The 16,196-nt window shown below is 44.0% G+C and overlaps 1 protein-coding gene and 1 non-coding gene across 4 annotated transcripts; one reads left to right on the top strand and one right to left on the bottom strand.

The window, feature by feature from the left end:
- Nucleotides 1–1,316: 1,316 nt before the first annotated feature.
- Nucleotides 1,317–3,592, bottom strand: LOC119309888 (E3 ubiquitin-protein ligase APD2-like). 3 transcript variants are annotated; one of them, XM_037585790.1, is made up of 9 exons: nt 3,481–3,592; nt 3,147–3,397; nt 2,902–3,004; nt 2,774–2,824; nt 2,611–2,693; nt 2,350–2,499; nt 2,209–2,266; nt 1,829–2,123; nt 1,317–1,743 (listed from the first exon to the last, which is right to left on the bottom strand). In XM_037585790.1, exons 1-9 carry the CDS (start codon nt 3,533–3,535, stop codon nt 1,668–1,670), a joined length of 1,122 nt encoding a protein of 373 aa, XP_037441687.1. In that variant the 5' UTR covers nt 3,536–3,592; the 3' UTR covers nt 1,317–1,667. The 3 variants fall into 3 exon arrangements, with proteins under 3 accessions (XP_037441687.1, XP_037441705.1, XP_037441696.1); XM_037585808.1 differs by having other exon boundaries at nt 2,209–2,257; XM_037585799.1 differs by having other exon boundaries at nt 2,774–2,821.
- TRNAK-CUU lies at nt 1,500–1,572 on the top strand. Its single transcript has one exon. It is a non-coding gene; the product is annotated as a tRNA-Lys (tRNA).
- Nucleotides 3,593–16,196: the final 12,604 nt, after the last annotated feature.

The following is a 16,196-nucleotide window of genomic DNA, read 5'->3' as shown; positions in this document are numbered from 1 at the left end:
ATTGCCGGAACGGGGGCTAGACGGGGAGACCTTTATTTCATCTTCAGGGAGCCGCCACCGTCTCGCCTTCCTGAGTAGGACACAAACCCTAACGAAATTGAAAAAAATGACTAAAAATGAAGCCCTTCCGCCGGCCCTTGCCACGATCCACCGCGCCTCCATGGCCCTAGGGCCATCAGAGACGAGGTGGACCTGCGCCGGCGCCGGCGAGAGGCACGAACCCTAACTTTCTTTCTTGGAGGAGGAGGAGGAGGCGGTGAAGGAGGGTCGCCCAACTGTTTTGTTTAATGATCCCAAAGTATTGACATTCATTTCCCCGGTTCATGCATGAAAATGTCTCTTGATTGTAAAGATGTGGGCAAGTAAAGTGATAGCCTTGGACATCTCACATATAATTTGACATGGGTCTGCTAGCGTTCAAACATGTCCTGGAATTTCTTGCTCCATACCTACAACCTAAAGGGTCTTCTAGAAATGATCATAAAAAATTACGCGTAGACCCATTCTATCCTCTCGCGAAGACGTAGCCACCAGTCGCCACCAACTTTTCAAATCCTCTGCCTGCGTCCAAAGGGCATTGTCGAGAAGGATTTGTCCATGTGGGAGATTGATGTGGTGGGTTGGCCAGTTGCGGTGGATCGGAGCTGGTGGTGGCGGCGAATGTGTGGCTGGACGACGGCGATTCTGGGTCGGCGGAGCTCACCGACAATGTTGCATGTGCTGACAACGTACGAAGGTCCCCAGAGACGGGGTCATAGATGGCGGCGGTCTTGATCTCTAGTTCGGATTTGGCGTACATTGGTATGGGTGTCTTGGTTTAGGCTAGTTTTAGGGAGTCTTTGTGTCTTGATCAGCGCGGCAAGGCGACGGTGCTGTCCTAGTTTTGGAATAATGTTCTTCCCGTCCTATCCACGTTTCGTCAGTGCACTTAGCGTCAATGAAGGGCTTGTGGAGGTATGTCTTCAATGAATCTTTCTAGGTCTGGGTCACGGTGGATTTGGACGGATTCGGTCGGCGTTTGTAGTCTTCGGTGTATCTACATGCACTTTTCGGCATCTTCTTCTCTGGGGCTGCAATTTGCTACGCAAATCGTCATCTTTTGGTCTACGTCGACGGCCTCCCAACCATTGCTTTTCATAAGGTGCCTTTCCACGAAAAAAAAGACTAAGATATGCTGAGAGGGGTAATAGCCAGTGCGAGGAGCTCATGAGTTTCATTGTCTAGGTTTAGAGGAAAGACCCTGGGGAAATTTGAAATATGATTCATGTAAAGGGAACAATCACAAATGATGAGAGCATCCATCATTGCAAAACATAAAAGACCAACAACCATGATAATGCCCATCGTATCATAGAGAAAACCGATAACGCCATGATCGTCAAAGCAACCACTTACGGGCTGCCATAAAGTGCTAGTACACGGTCATAGTCAACACCATTCTACGCTCTTCGCATTGAAAACTCACACTAACTAACTGCTAATTATTTACCATTCGCCAAGCCCGTCTAGCTCAGTTGGTAGAGCGCAAGGCTCTTAACCTTGTGGTCGTGGGTTCGAGCCCCACGGTGGGCGTCAATCTTTTTTTTTTGGTCACCCTCACGGTCATGTCCATCCTCGGTTCCTCACAGGTCGCAGACCAGCCAACCTTCATCGGATCAGAATGTCGCTCATACGCAGAAGATCCTCCTCACCTTCTTCAGCTTCCTCCGGCAGAACGGGCAGCTAGCATCTCCCTCAACAATCCTGCCACGCACCACCACCATCACCCCCATGATCTATAATCCTTCCATGGCAGAATACGAGAAGCTGCGCATAAGATGATACTTACTTGGTGCCGCAGGCGTGGCAGGTGGCGGAGTGGCCGCAGGGCATGAAGAAGCAGTCCCTCCGGGCGTCGCAGCACACCACGCACAGCCGCCGCCCCTCCTCCTCGTCGCCCGCCTCGCCGTCGTGGGAGGAGACTGACTCGAAGGACGAGCCCCGGCTCCCGCCCTCTTCCTCCTCCTTGCTCTCCAGCAGCGAGGCCGCCGTCGTCTCCCTCTGGGCCGCGGCGACGGCGCAGCAGAACCCGAGCAGCACGCTCAGCACCTCGTACAGCAGCAGCAGCGACACCGCCAGGATGGCTGTGCGCGAAGGAAACATTCAGCTGGAGTACATCCCAGCGGCGTGATTTCATGGAGCTGAGCTGAGGTTGCATTTGCGCCGTACCTGAGCCGACGAAGTAGACGATCCACCGCGGCCCGTACGAGAGCTCCACCTTCACGCCCTGTCCATCGTCAGAGTCCGGTCTCAGAAGCTCACAACAGAGGCCGTACCGTGGCTGAATGCTCAGAGGTTCATTATCCTCACCTGTTTCAGGCCGGACGACAGGACGGCCACGTTCTCTCCCAGGATCGGCAGCCGGTACGTGCAGCCGGAACCGCCCGGCGACGGCGAGCACGCGTACTCTGCTCCGCTCGTGTTGTAGAGCACGGCGCTGATCCTGAAATCCAGCATCGCCTGCATGCCAAAACCCAAATCAGTAGTCCGCTCAACTGCTGTTACAGGCCAAGATCGATCACGCCGGCCGAACATGGGATGGGATGGGATGCCACTCTACAAAATTGTTACCGTCGTGTCTTGGTCGCGCAGGTTGCCGACGGTGATGTAGTAGTCCTCGGAAGAATTGATGCTCTGCTTAACTGCTCCGGTTCCTGTGATTTGGAAAGGCCTGGCACGTTACGATCTTGTAATGTTACCACACAGCTGCGGTTCATCAGAGACTCATGCTTACCGTGTACCGATGGCTCCTCTGACCACTGCGTGAAGCCTACCTTACCTGCTGCTGTGCAAGCTCAAAATCTCAGCACATGAGTACTAGTAGTAGCTTTAGGACGTTAATTAATTACAACCCTCTATTACCTTGAGCAATGGTGACGCGGAGTGGATTGGTTGGTCCAGTTCCAGGCTCGACGCTGTAGTTGACCTCGATCTGACTCCCTCTGTTCAGGAAGTAGACCCATTCCTGCATGCGCGTGCGCGTTTACACACAAAATACAGTTCTAGTTCACACCGTTTTTATGCATAGCTTAGTCTGAACTTCTGAACCACGCGTGTAGAGCATCGATCATCTGACACGACGGAAGCGCGAGTGCAGGGCAGTGTACCTTGTGAGAGTTGGCCGGCAGGACGACGCGGCGAGCCTCCGACCACACCGCGGGCACGTCGTCCAGGAGGCCCGGTATCTCGGCGAGCCCGTAGAGCACGAGCCCGCTCGCTCCCGACCCTTCCTCCTCCGCAGTCCTCACCGTGATGTCCTGCACGAAGAGCGGGTTCGCCCGCAGGAGCCGCGAGCAGCCAGGGCCGGCGACCAGCTCCGCTCGGCCGTAGTAGTGCCCCGCCATCAGCGCCATGGACACTGCACATGCACGATCAATGCATCAGGGCGAAACACCGATGTCAGTTAACTACAACGCCGTAGCAACTGTGCGTGTAGCGGACCGAGAAGGCAGAGCGCGAGGACGACGACGAAGCAGGACATCGCTGCCGCCGCCATGGCCGGGAGGAGAGGAAGCGTGCGAGAGATGAACTCCTGAACGTATGGACTGCTGGCGTGAGGGTGGGGCCATTGGAGACTACGGCCAGGGTGCTCTGCTTTGCTAGCCTGCGAGGCCGCGTGCTCGCAGCTACCTACCAGTCCCAAGGCTCCTAGAGGAACGACCGGTCTGAGCGGCCGAAACGGTGAAACGGTTGTTCAGCTTTGTGGTGGATTTTTTTTGAGAGGTTTGTTTGTGGATTGGGAGGGGCTGTACCTTTTTTCTGAGAGAATGCGATGGGCTGTGCCCTTTTTTTGTTGTTGAGAAAAGCCTGCTAGGCCTTTATTGATTAGGTAAATGTTTATAGGGATTACAATTGGGTCATGCAGAATACCCAACCACAAATGCCTCCTGACAAGGAGAGAAACACCATAACTGGCTAGCCTAAGCGAGTGTGGACGTGCTCAACCAATGGGCATATGAACCCACTTTTAAAAAAATGCATTTTAAACACATTTAAAAATGTCAAAAAAAATTAAAAAAATTCACGCATACATCTTTGCAATATGTGCGCACGGCATAAAGTTTTTTGAAAAAATATCTTTTGGTTTTGCCTCCGCAAAAAAGACAAATTCCAGTGCTTCTAATGCGCTTTACGACACATTTTTTTGTCTTCTCTGCACAGGCCAAAGAAAAAGTTGTTTTCCCGTGAAACTTTCCGTGCGCACACAGAATGTGATGCATGAGTGATTTTTTTAGAATTCTTTGGCATTTAGAAATAAATTTTCCAAAGTGGATTCATATGCCCATGGGTTCATCTATGCACTTCTCGCCTATAAGCCTCATAGTTCGATGCTCGAGATTTAAAAGAAAAATTACTAGAAGTAAACAAACGAGAAGCTTGTAAGATCCATGATGATAATGCCATAGTCTCCTCCGACTTTTCGATGAATATGATGTACCACCTGTTTGCAGTCCGAAGAAATTTGGAGATGCATCCCAAGATCTTGTGCAGTTGATAGTCCCTCTCTGCATGCTATCGCCACAAGCGTCGAAGGGCCAGTCATGCCCTGAATGACCAGCATGGATGAGCCCAGAAAAGCTCCATCATGGTCTCGACAAACAGCAACTGCCGTGCCCACATTCCGTTCTGATGATACTCAGTGTCAACATTAATTTGTATGAAGCCTTCTGCTGGTGGGATCCACTTGAAATTTTGGCGAAAATGTTGTGGGGCTGTCCTCATTTGTGGCTATGGTGGCAATGAAAGTTGGTCTAGCTCAACTATGAAGTTGACAACAAATGTGTGTGTAACATATGGACTTTGGTGTATCCCTTCATGAATTAATTATCTCTGGGCATCCCAAATTGTCCACATAGTAACCGTAAACCTTGTCAACTCCTCATGGTTCAGTACTTCCATCATGGAAAACAACCAGGCTTGCGCTGTGGGTTTTGATGTTGCTATCATGTGATCGAGTACGTCATGGTCGACTATCTCTGTCTCCACGAATCTTGAGCTCCATAAGCAAAACATTCTTCATGGTGTGTCATCTTTCTATTCTTTCGTACATCTTCCGTAGGTAATGAGCTCTTTGCCAAACGCCACAAGAAGTTTTTCAGCTTCGCCAGAACCGACACTTTCCACAAAGTTTCCCAAGAACGCTCATTATCAGCTTTGTTTCAGGATCCCGCTCTTTCCTCCAACCAATCCTCATGTCCCCTTTTCGTTGCCACGATCATCCTGTAAGTAGATCAAACGGAAAATATTGCATTCTTCTCAAAATCCCATGACCAGAAGTCATCCGCGTTCTGGATACACACTGGAATCCTTAAGATAGATGTTGCATAGTATGGTAAGAATACTTGCTCAATCAACGTTGTGTTCCAACGTGCACTCTCAATGTCAATTAGTTCCGAGACTACCAGGGGTGGATCAGCAACTAAGGCAACAATGGGCCTCATATTTTCCTTCTGGGGTAACCAGTTCATGTTCCAAATAGTCATCATGTTCCCATTGCTTATTCGCCTTATCAGCCCAAGCTTCATAGTGTCTAAACCCTCTATCATTCCCCTCCAAATTTGAGAAGGGTGCCCACCAAGCTCGACCGACAAGAACTCACCGTCCGGAAAATACATCGCTCTCAATATTCTGGCACTAAGAGAGCCAGGGTTTTCAAGAACCCTCCACGCCTGTCTAGCCAAGAGAGCCAAATTGAAAATTTCAAAATCTCAGAAACCCAAACCTCCCATGTATTTTGGCATGCTCATAGAATCCCATGACACCCAGTAGGGCTTCCTCTAGCCTTGCTTAATACCCCACCAGAAAGCTTTTATCAGTGATGTAAGTTGTAGGCACAATCCTCTAGGAAGTTTAAAACAAAAGATGGACTACACCGGGATAGCTTGAGCTACTGATTTTATTAGTACCTCCTTACCAGCTGTCGAGAGAAGTTTCTTCATCAATCCTTGTATATTATTCCACAATCTGTCCTTGAGATATTTGAAGGCCTCATTCTTTGAATTCCCTACATTAAATGGCATGCCAAGATATTTTTCATTCAATTGCTCATTAGGGACCTGCAGGATGTTTTTAATTGCACCCCTAGCCTTCTCAGGGCATCCCTTACTAAAAAGAGTGAAGACTTGTCCTTGTTTATTCTTTGACCAGAGGCTCTTGCATATGTCTCCCACCAATGATAAACTTCCTCAACTCTCCCATTATTTGCTTTAAAAAATAGCAGATTGTCATCTGCAAACAACAAATGGTTCATCGATGGAGGTGATGAAGCGACTTGCATACCACCAGATTAGATCTGAACTCTAGTTTTCAAGAGGCACGAAAGACCCTCTGTTGCCAGAAAAAAGAGGTATGGGGAGATATGATCCCCTGTCGAATACCACAAGTAGACTTAAATTCTTCAAGCTTCTGCACATTGAGAAGAACTGAGGAAGAGACTGAGGTAACCATGCCCATTACAATGTTCACCCATCTATACCTAGCCTCGGCTATACCTCGCTCCACGTGAGTTCGATGGTAGGCCTCGCGTGAAGCGAAAGCCATACTGGGCCGACCCAGGCGCATGGGAGTCTTCTTCGCTTTTTCAGGTCATTTTATTTTGATTTCTTTTTTCTTTAATTTTGTACATAATTTAAAATATTCTATATATATTTAAAAACTACATACATTTTTGAAAAAAAATGTTAACCATGCATTTGAAAAATATTAAATGTTTATAGAAAAAATGTTTCCGGTGTATACAAAAAATGCACAATGAGTATGAAAAAAGATAAACATTTTAAAACTAACTTTATAAAATTGTTAATCATTTATTTGAAAAATGTGAAACGTGTGTATATAAAAAAGTTCCTGATGTATACAAAAATTGTATAATGTGTACGGAAAAGGATAAACATCAAAATTATATGCTTTAAAAAAAGTTAAACGTGTACAAAAAATGTCCCTGATGCATACAAAAAATTTAGAACATGTATTAAAAAATTGAACATTAAAACATAAATTTCAAAAAATGTTGATCCTGTATAAAAGAACTGTTAATCAGATATTTTTAAAATGTTAAAGGTGCATAAAACATGTCCTGATGCATATAGAAAATGTACACTGTGTAAAATAAGCAGTCATCAAACAGAATATGTAAAAAAAAGGTTAATCATCTATTTAAAAATGGGGAACATGTAAAAAAAAGTTTCTGATGTATACGGAAAATGTAGAATGTGTATTATAAAATCTGAACATAAAAACACAATTTTCGGAAAAATGTCGATTTTTAATGAAAATCTTAATAATATATCTAAAAATGTATAAAAAATGTTCCTAATATATACCAAAAATATGCAATGTGTATGAAAAATTTAGTCATCAAATAAAACTTTTGTTCAAAAAAGGCATTTAAAAATGTTAATCATGTATTCGAAAAAATTAAACTTGTACAGAAAAATGTTTCTGGCATATATGTAAAATTACTAGTGTGTATGAAAATGTAGACATGTGTTGAAGAAAAAACAAAGAAATATGGTAAAGAAACAAAGAAAAAGCAAAGAAACCGATGCAAAACCATGGAACATATTGAAAATAAGAGGAAACTGATGAAGCCGGCTAAAACTAATAAATAAACAAGAAAACGAAAAGTAAGAAACGGAAAATAAAAAACCTGAATAAACCAGCTAAAAGGAAAAACCAAAAAGCACACGGAAAAAATGCGCTAAAAAACCCATACATTGATCGCGAATTGGGCCGACCTGGTACTGTAGCTATACGAAAATCGTTCAGGCGAGTGGAGCTTCTATCTTGCTATAAGTGAGATATAGCTCCTGCAGTTGTATCCTGGCTTGAAGCGAGGTGAATGATGCGCTCTCCTCAAGCGCCCCCCCCCCCTAGATGGATCGGCCAAGCGCAGTTTTCCTTAAAATATTAAAACTTTCATCATATGTATGGAGGATGTTTTAAAATTGTATGTGTCATTTTAAAAATGTTTATTGAGCGAACAATCGAAACGGTTGTTCAGGTATGTTCGAAACGAATTATGCCTATACCTTCATCAGGTATTATCAACGTGGGAGGGGCCGGAGTATTACATTTACTTATAATTATGATGAAACGGTTGTTTAGGTGTGTTCTGAACAAAGTTGTGCTTTTTGTTGGTTCTTTTCTTGTGTCGTTGTTTTTGGACAGTGTCTATTGGCCGTTTGTACTTTCTCTCATTTAATATAAAACATGCAGCTCTCCTACATGGTTCACATAAAAAAAATTGGGTTATATTTATCAAAATGGGATTTAAAATTCGTGTGGATTAGGAAGTTCCCAAACTCGAAGTCTTATTTTGTGATGTGGAAGTTCTAAAAGGAGATGATTCTCGATGGCGAGGCCAGAGCGGCTAGAGGGTCGGTCAGAGAAAGCAAATGGTAGCATAAACATCTTCTTTTTTTGCGAGTGAAGAATTGCATTACTCAATGATAGTGTTCATATAATCTAGAAGAGCTAACTCTAACATTTCTGTATGGCCCGACCCAACCCAAGTCATCGTCCTCTCCTCTACTCTTGCACAAACTAGCCAAGCAATATCTAACCTTATTTTGAGTATGGTTAACAAGAATAATACAAATTTCTCAAAGACCTCTAAGATACCTAATTTCCATCACAAGCGAGGAATAAGTCGATCTATCTAACTCACAATCTTGAAGCATGGAGACTGTAATAAGAGAGTCCATCTCGACGATAATGGGGAGATAACTTCGTTGGCTAGCAAACGAGAGCACTTCCATGCACGCAACATAGTTCCACCTCAAGTGCATCGCAACACAACAACACCCTACATGCCGATAAAACGATAGACCCCCTTTTCATCCCGTAAAACCAATATTTGCATTCAACTTTATAGATAGCTTTAAAGAAACCTGCAAGACACGTCAAGAGGCAGTGCAGAGGGGCGGAGCTACGGTGTTGGATTGTCGACTAACCCCTATGACCTCGGCTCAAATTATGTTACATACATAGAGCCCATGAAGAAAAATGACACAGTGAAAAAAGTTGACCCCATTCCAAAAAAGCCCTAGTAGCCTCATGGCAGCAAGCGGCTTAAACACAGCACGCAGGCGCCAGGCCCACTGGCCATTGCTGATCAACCCCCAGGAAAATTGGTCGATCCCAGGAAAGGATTTCTCGTTCACAGCATAAAGGCGCCAGGTCCACTAGCCACCCAATCCCCAGGACTCTAGCTCCTAAAAAAATTGATTGATTCCTAAGAAAAGGATAGCTCGTTCATAACTTTTTATTTGCAGGGTACTCGTTCACGGCTTTACACCCTCATCCTCGTGTCTTCCTTCTTTCTTTCATCACGTGCCGCCCCAGGCTCCCTCTATTCGCCTGAACCACTCCCTCCTTGCCGCTCCCAATCTCCACCCCTCTCCTCTATAAATAATCAAGATTCGTTCTGAACATTCCATCCATAGGTGGCATGAAAGCTCATTTCTTCATCTAACTTCTATTCGCCTTTTATCTAAAATTCATATTATCCTTTTATATTAGGTGAAAGGGCATGTAGCCACTAAGTGTGATTTTGGTAATTAATGACAATCTCTATGAACTAATGTTTTCATTGAGATAAATTTGAAGGTATTGTCCATAGATGGTGCATCAAGGATATTAGATGGAATTAAGGATGAAGTCCATATATATGAAGATATATTTGCTCTAAGCCTTGGTATTAATTGACAATTCCTATGGAGCATCAAGTGCATTGAATCTTATATGAAGATATGTTTCGTAGTGATGCTTGAAGTGCATTGGGTTTGTTTGTGAAGAATGACATCAAAACATCCGAAGAAGTCCTCATGGTATCCCTCTCCGGATATCCCATGCGCACAAGCCTCCTAACGCCCGTGCACACCGGGTCGAGTGTCAACTCTCTGGATACCCCGTGCGCACGGGGTCCTTGACCTCCGTGCACATGGGCCCTATGTTTTGGCACTCGAAGTCCCATTTCCAGTGAGGTTTCAAGTTGGTCTTTGGTGATTTCTGTTGAAGTCATCATGATTGATTTTAATGTCTAACCATATATATTCAAGGTGGAGATCGTTAGAAGATCTCAAAGATTGACATATGTGGGCTTATAAGAATAAAGGGCTTGAGAGAAAAATCAAAGAGAAGAACTCAAGCTATGGCTTCAAGACAAGATCATGGTAAGATCATGTGTTGGGTCTCGGTTGATCAAGACTTGAAGCAAGCAACTAGAGTGAAGAATTCATTGTGCCTCTCAAGAGATTATGATGGAGTTTTTAGAAGAGCAAATGATGACCAATATGATATTCATAGTGAAACTTGATATGGTCATGAAAGAGTCTTTGGTGATCTCTTTCTTGAGGCAATGAAGGGAAATGAAGAGTTCATTGTGTCTTTCAAGAAATCAAGATGGGGCATGAAGTAAAGATGTTGGTTGACCCATATGAAGCTCGAAGATTATCTAGATGGTCAACTCACAAAGCGCAATCTTAGCACCACGTGGGATCAACTGATCTAGTCACTACAAAAAAAAGACACATCCGTGACATTTTGGGCCGAACGAATTTTTTTCTGTCATACTTATGACACTTCTATGACGGTAATTGTGACAACGCCCGATATCATTATAGATGTGATGGGCTCCTACTTCTATGACAAAAAATCATGACAGAAAATGGGCTTTTCGTCCTGGGCGGGCCGGAGACGCAGCTGCATGACATTCTTTGGGCCGTCCATGACGGAAAAAAAACGTGGTAGAAGCGAAGGCGAGGAAAATATCAGGGTGTTCCCGATTATGGTGGGTGGTCGGGGCCGAGCGATGCACGGAGGTTTGCGCGTTTCTCTCGTACATGCACACGCGTGGGTGCGAGGTGTTGGGCTCTAACTGAACCCAAGCGAGGCGTTCGCCTACTGAACCCGAGCGATTGCACTACAGGCTACGCGTTACTGAACCCGAGCGATCGATCGATGGCTATTAACTGAACCCGATCAAGCGATTCCTTCGCCACTGCTGCTAACTGAAGCCGATCGATGCTGCCTCTGGATGAACAATGAGCGTTGCTGGGGGGTTTGGATGAACAGTTCCTGGTGGGGGTGGATGGACAGGACCCCGTGGTGTTGCCTCTGGATGAACATGACCCTGATCGATCGAGTCGGTTGGGGCTGGATGAACATGACCCCGTGGAGGGCTGGATGAACAGGACGACCCCGTAGAGGGCTGGTTGAACAGTAGCCAGTGGAGGGCTGGATGAACAGTAGCTCGTGGAGGGGTGGTTGAACAGGAGCCCGTGGAGAGGGTTGGTTGAACAGTAGCCGGTGGAGTAGCGCGCGGTGGAGGCTGGATGAACAGGAGCCCGTGGATGAACAGTCGCAGGTGGAGGCTGGAGGAGGTTGACGGTGGATAAAAAGTAGCCCGTGGAGGCTGGAGGAGGTTGATGACCCACAAGTATAGGGGATCTATCGTAGTCCTTTCGATAAGTAAGAGTGTCGAACCCAAAGAGGAGCATAAGGAAATGACAAGCGGTTTTCAGTAGGGTATTCTCTGCAAGCACTGAAATTGTAGGTAATAGGTAGTTTTGTGATAAGATAATTTGTAACGAGTAACAAGCAATGAAAGTAAATAAGGTGCAGCAAGGTGGCCCAATCCTTTATGTAGCAAAGGACAAGCTTGGACAATTTCTTATAATGAGAAAAGGCGCTCCCAAGGACACATGGGAATTATCGTCAAGCTAGTTTAATCACACTCATATGATTCGCGTTCGGTACTTTGATAATTTGATATGTGGGTGGACCGGTGCTTGGGTACTGCCCTTACTTGGACAAGCATCCCACTTATGATTAACCCCTATTGCAAGCATCCGTAACTACAACAAAAGTATTAAGGTAACCATAGCATGAAACATATGGATCCAAATCAGCCCCCTTACGAAGCAACGCATAAACTAGGGTTTAAGCTTCTGTCACTCTAGCAACCCATCATCTACTTATTACTTCCCAATGCCTTCCTCTAGGCCCAAATAATGGTGAAGTGTCATGTAGTCGACGTTCACATACCACCACTAGAGGAGAGACAAAATACATCTCATCAAAATATCGAACGAATACCAAATTCACATGACTACTAATAGCAAGACTTCACCCATGTCCTCAGGAACAAACGGAACTACTCACAAAGCATATTCATGTTCATAATCAGAGGAGTATTAATGTGCATAAAGGATCTAAACATATGATCTTACACCAAGTAAACCAATTAGCATCAACTACAAGGAGTAATCAACACTACTAGCAACCCACATGTACCAATTTATGGTTTTGATACAAGATTGGATACAAGAGATGAACTAGGGTTTGGAGAGGAGATGGTGCTGGTGAAGATATTGATGGAGATTGACCCCCTCCCGATGAGAGGATCGTTGGTGATGATGATGGTGATGATTTCCTCCTCCCAGAGGGAAGTTTCCCCGGCAGAACAGCTCTGCCGGAGCCCTAGATTGGTTCCGCCAAGGTTCAGCCTCGTGTCGGCGGAGTTTCATCGTGTGAGCTTTCTTATGATTTTTTCCAGGATGAGAGACTTCATATAGCAGAAGATGGGCAACGGAGGGCCACCAGGGGGCCCAGGAGACAGGGGGGCGTGCCTAGTAGGGGGGGCGCGCCCCCACCCTCCTGGACAGGGTGTGGACCCCCTCAGGTACTTTCTTTTCTCATAATTTATTATAAAATGCAAAAATAACTTTCATGGAGTTACGGGACTTTTAGAGCTATGCAAAATAGGTTTCCAATATTTGCTCCTTTTCCAGCCAGAATCCCAGCTACCGACATTCCCCCTCTTCATGGTAAACCTTGTAAAATAAGAGAGAATAGCCATAAGTATTGTGACATAAAGTGTAGTAACAGCCCATAATGCAATAAATATTGATATAAAAGCATGATGCAAAATGGACGTATCAACTGCCCCAAGCTTAGACCTCGCTTGTCCTCAAGCAGAAGCCGAAATCGAAAAATATGTCCACATGTTTAGAGATAAAGGTGTCGATAAAAATTAAATACAGACATGAGGGCATCATGATCATTCTTATAACAACAACATATATAGATTTTGTCATATGATTTCTTATGCTCAAGTAACAATCCATTCACAATGTCAAGTATGGAACATAAACTTCATTGGGAACTAACAAGCTATAATCTCAGTCATTGAAGCAATTGCAATTTATCATAACATCAGAAAGAGTCAAGAGTAGAGCTTTTCAGCAAGTCCACATACTCAACTATCATATAGTCTTCTACAATTGCTAACACTCACGTGATACTTATGGTTATGGAGTTTTAATCGGACACTGAGAAAGATAGGGGCTTATAATATTGCCTCCCAACATATTCACCTTTAGGTGATGTCAATAATAATAATTCATGCTAACAAACATCCAATTGGATATATGTATCATGATCTTTCCAACACGAGGTGCTTGCCAAAGGATAAAATGAAAAAGGGAAAGGTGGAGATCACCTTGACTCTTGCATAAAGTAAAAGACATGAAGTAGAAGATAGGCCCTTCGCAGAGGGAAGCAGAGGTTGTCATGCACTTTTATGGTTGGATACACAAAATCTTAATGCGAAAGGGCGTCATTTTATATTGCCACTTGTATATGGACCTTTATTATGCAGTCCGTCGCTTTTATTGCTTCCATAACAAGATCGTATAAAGCTTTTTTTTTCTCCACATTAATAAGTTATGCATATTTAGAGAGCAATTTTTATTGCTTGCACCGATGACAACTTACTTCAAGGATCTTACTCAATCCATAGGTAGATATAGTGGACTCTCATGGCAAAACTGGGTTTAAGGATATTTGGAAGCACAAGTAGTATCTCTACTTGGTGCTAGGAATTTGGCTAGCATGAGGGGGAAAGGCAAGCTCAACATGTTTGAAAGATCCATGACAATATACTTTAACTGAGATGAGAGAAAACATAAACCATTACGCTGTCTTCCTTGTCCAACATCCTTTTGCATGTCATACTTTAATGAGTGCTCACAATTATAAAAGATGTCCAAGATAGTGTATTTATATGTGAAAACCTCTCTTTCTTTATTACTTCCAATTAATTGCAACGATGACCAAAACTATGTTTGTCAACTCTCACCAACCTTTAAGCCTCATACTTTCTATATGTGAAGTCATTACTATCCATAAGGTCAATATGAACTCTTGTACTTCTTTTTGTTTTCTTAAGATCATGGTAAGATAGCAAAGCCCTTGACTCAAGACTAATCTTTATTATAGATAGCTCACGGACTCGATTACATAGATGGATCACAAAGCAAAACTCAAAACTAATTCATACCAAGACTTCAATCTACTAGATCAAGATATTACTAAAGGGATCGAACTAAGTAAAACGGTAAAGATAAGAGTGTGATGGTGATACGATACCGGGGCACCTCCCCCAAGCTTGGCAGTTGCCAAGGGGAGTGCCCATACCCATGTGATTATGTCCTCGGAGGTGGTGAGGTGGGAGTTGTCGATGATGTAGGCTTGTTTCTCAGCTTATGCTTGAGAATAGAATTTTGCTCCCTTAAATCATCGATCTCCCGCTCGAGGCTTAATATTCTTTTGCACAATTCCTGTTTGTTTTCCTGCAAGAGACGAAAAGGAATAAACTCGATCTTGCGCTTCTTTGCTCTATCAGGAAGGCTTGACTTTTTAAACTCCACGTGCATATCCCCCGGTTGAGGTAATGGAACTCCGTCTTCGTCTGAGCTTGTCTCCTCCTTTCCCTCAGGCTCATAGTCTTCTTCTTCCTCAGTGGTCCAGCCACAATGGTCCAAATCCCCGTAGACTTTAGGGTCTGCAAGGTAATCAGCCACATAATTTTCTCCCTCTGAATCCTGAAATGACATGTTGCTCAAATCTGTGGCACAAACAGCTCGAAACAAAAACAGAAGATTTTTGCGTGATACGGTGGTCAAAACTTTCGGGAGATTATATAATGAATTTTTACCGACAAAAATACGTAACGTGCAAGAAAACAGAGTCCAGGAGGCACACGAGGTGTCCACGAGATAGGGGGACGCGCCTAGTAGGGGGGCGCCCTCCACCCTCGTGGAGGCCTCGTGTCCTTCCCGGATTACTTCTTGCTTCCAATTTTTTTTAAATATTCCAAAACGGAGGACAATTGCCATTAGAATTGTTTTGGAGTCGGTTTACTTACCATACCACATACCTATTCCTTTTCGGAGTCTGAAACGTTCTGGAAAGTGTCCCTTATGTATTCCTCCGGGGTTACGGTTTCAATAATGTTAGTTTCAACATTGATGGGATTACCTGAGATATAATGTTTGATTGTTTGACCGTTCACCACCCTCGTACTTGTGCCTTCGAAGTTGTTGATTTTTATGGCACCGGAACAATAGACCTCCTCGATAACGTAAGGACCTTCCCATTTAGAGAGAAGTTTTCCTGCAAAAAATCTTAAACGAGAGTTGAATAGCAACACATAATCACCTACGTTAAATTCTCGCTTTTGTATCCTTTTGTCATGCCATCTTTTAACTTTTTCTTTAAACAGCTTGGCATTCTCGTATGCTTGGGTTCTCCATTCATCAAGTGAGCTAATGTCAAATAACCTCTTCTCAGCGGCAAGTTTGAAATCATAGTTGAGCTCTTTAATGGCCCAATATGCCTTATGTTCAAGTTCAAGAGGTAAGTGACACGCTTTTCCATAAACCATCTTATACGGAGACATACCCATAGGATTTTTATATGCAGTTCTATAGGCCCATAATGCATCATCAAGTTTCTTGGACTAATTTTTTCTAGATCTATTAGTAGTCTTTTGCAAAATTAATTTGAGCTCTCTATTGCTCAACTCTACTTGACCACTAGACTGTGGGTGATAAGGAGATGCAATTCTATGAATAACATCATACTTGGCAAGCATTTTACGGAAAGCACCATGAATAAAATGTGAACCACCATCAGTCATGAGATATCTAGGGACTCCAAACCTCGGAAAAATAACTTCTTTAAGCATCTTAATAGAGGTGTTATGATCAACACTACTAGTTGGAATAGCTTCTACCCACTTAGTAATGTAATCAACAACAACTAAAATATGTGTATAACCATTAGAGGCAGGAAAAGGTCCCATATAATCA

Source organism: Triticum dicoccoides, chromosome 1B, assembly GCF_002162155.2.
Source record: "Triticum dicoccoides isolate Atlit2015 ecotype Zavitan chromosome 1B, WEW_v2.0, whole genome shotgun sequence".
In the NCBI taxonomy this organism is placed as follows: Eukaryota; Viridiplantae; Streptophyta; class Magnoliopsida; order Poales; family Poaceae; genus Triticum; species Triticum dicoccoides.
Note: the sequence above shows the minus strand (reverse complement) of the source record. Positions and strands in the feature narration are given on the sequence as shown.

What these genes read in the sequence shown, in the direction of transcription:
- LOC119309888 (XM_037585790.1), bottom strand. Translation starts at nt 3,535, where the DNA reads ATGGCGGCGGCAGCGATGTCCTGCTTCGTCGTCGTCCTCGCGCTCTGC. An exon ending in CCGCGTCACCATTGCTCAAG is followed by an intron (nt 2,825 to 2,901) that starts GTAATAGAGGGT and finishes GAGCTTGCACAG; the next exon opens with CAGCAGGTAAGGTAGGCTTC. An exon ending in TGTCGTCCGGCCTGAAACAG is followed by an intron (nt 2,267 to 2,349) that starts GTGAGGATAATG and finishes GACGATGGACAG; the next exon opens with GGCGTGAAGGTGGAGCTCTC.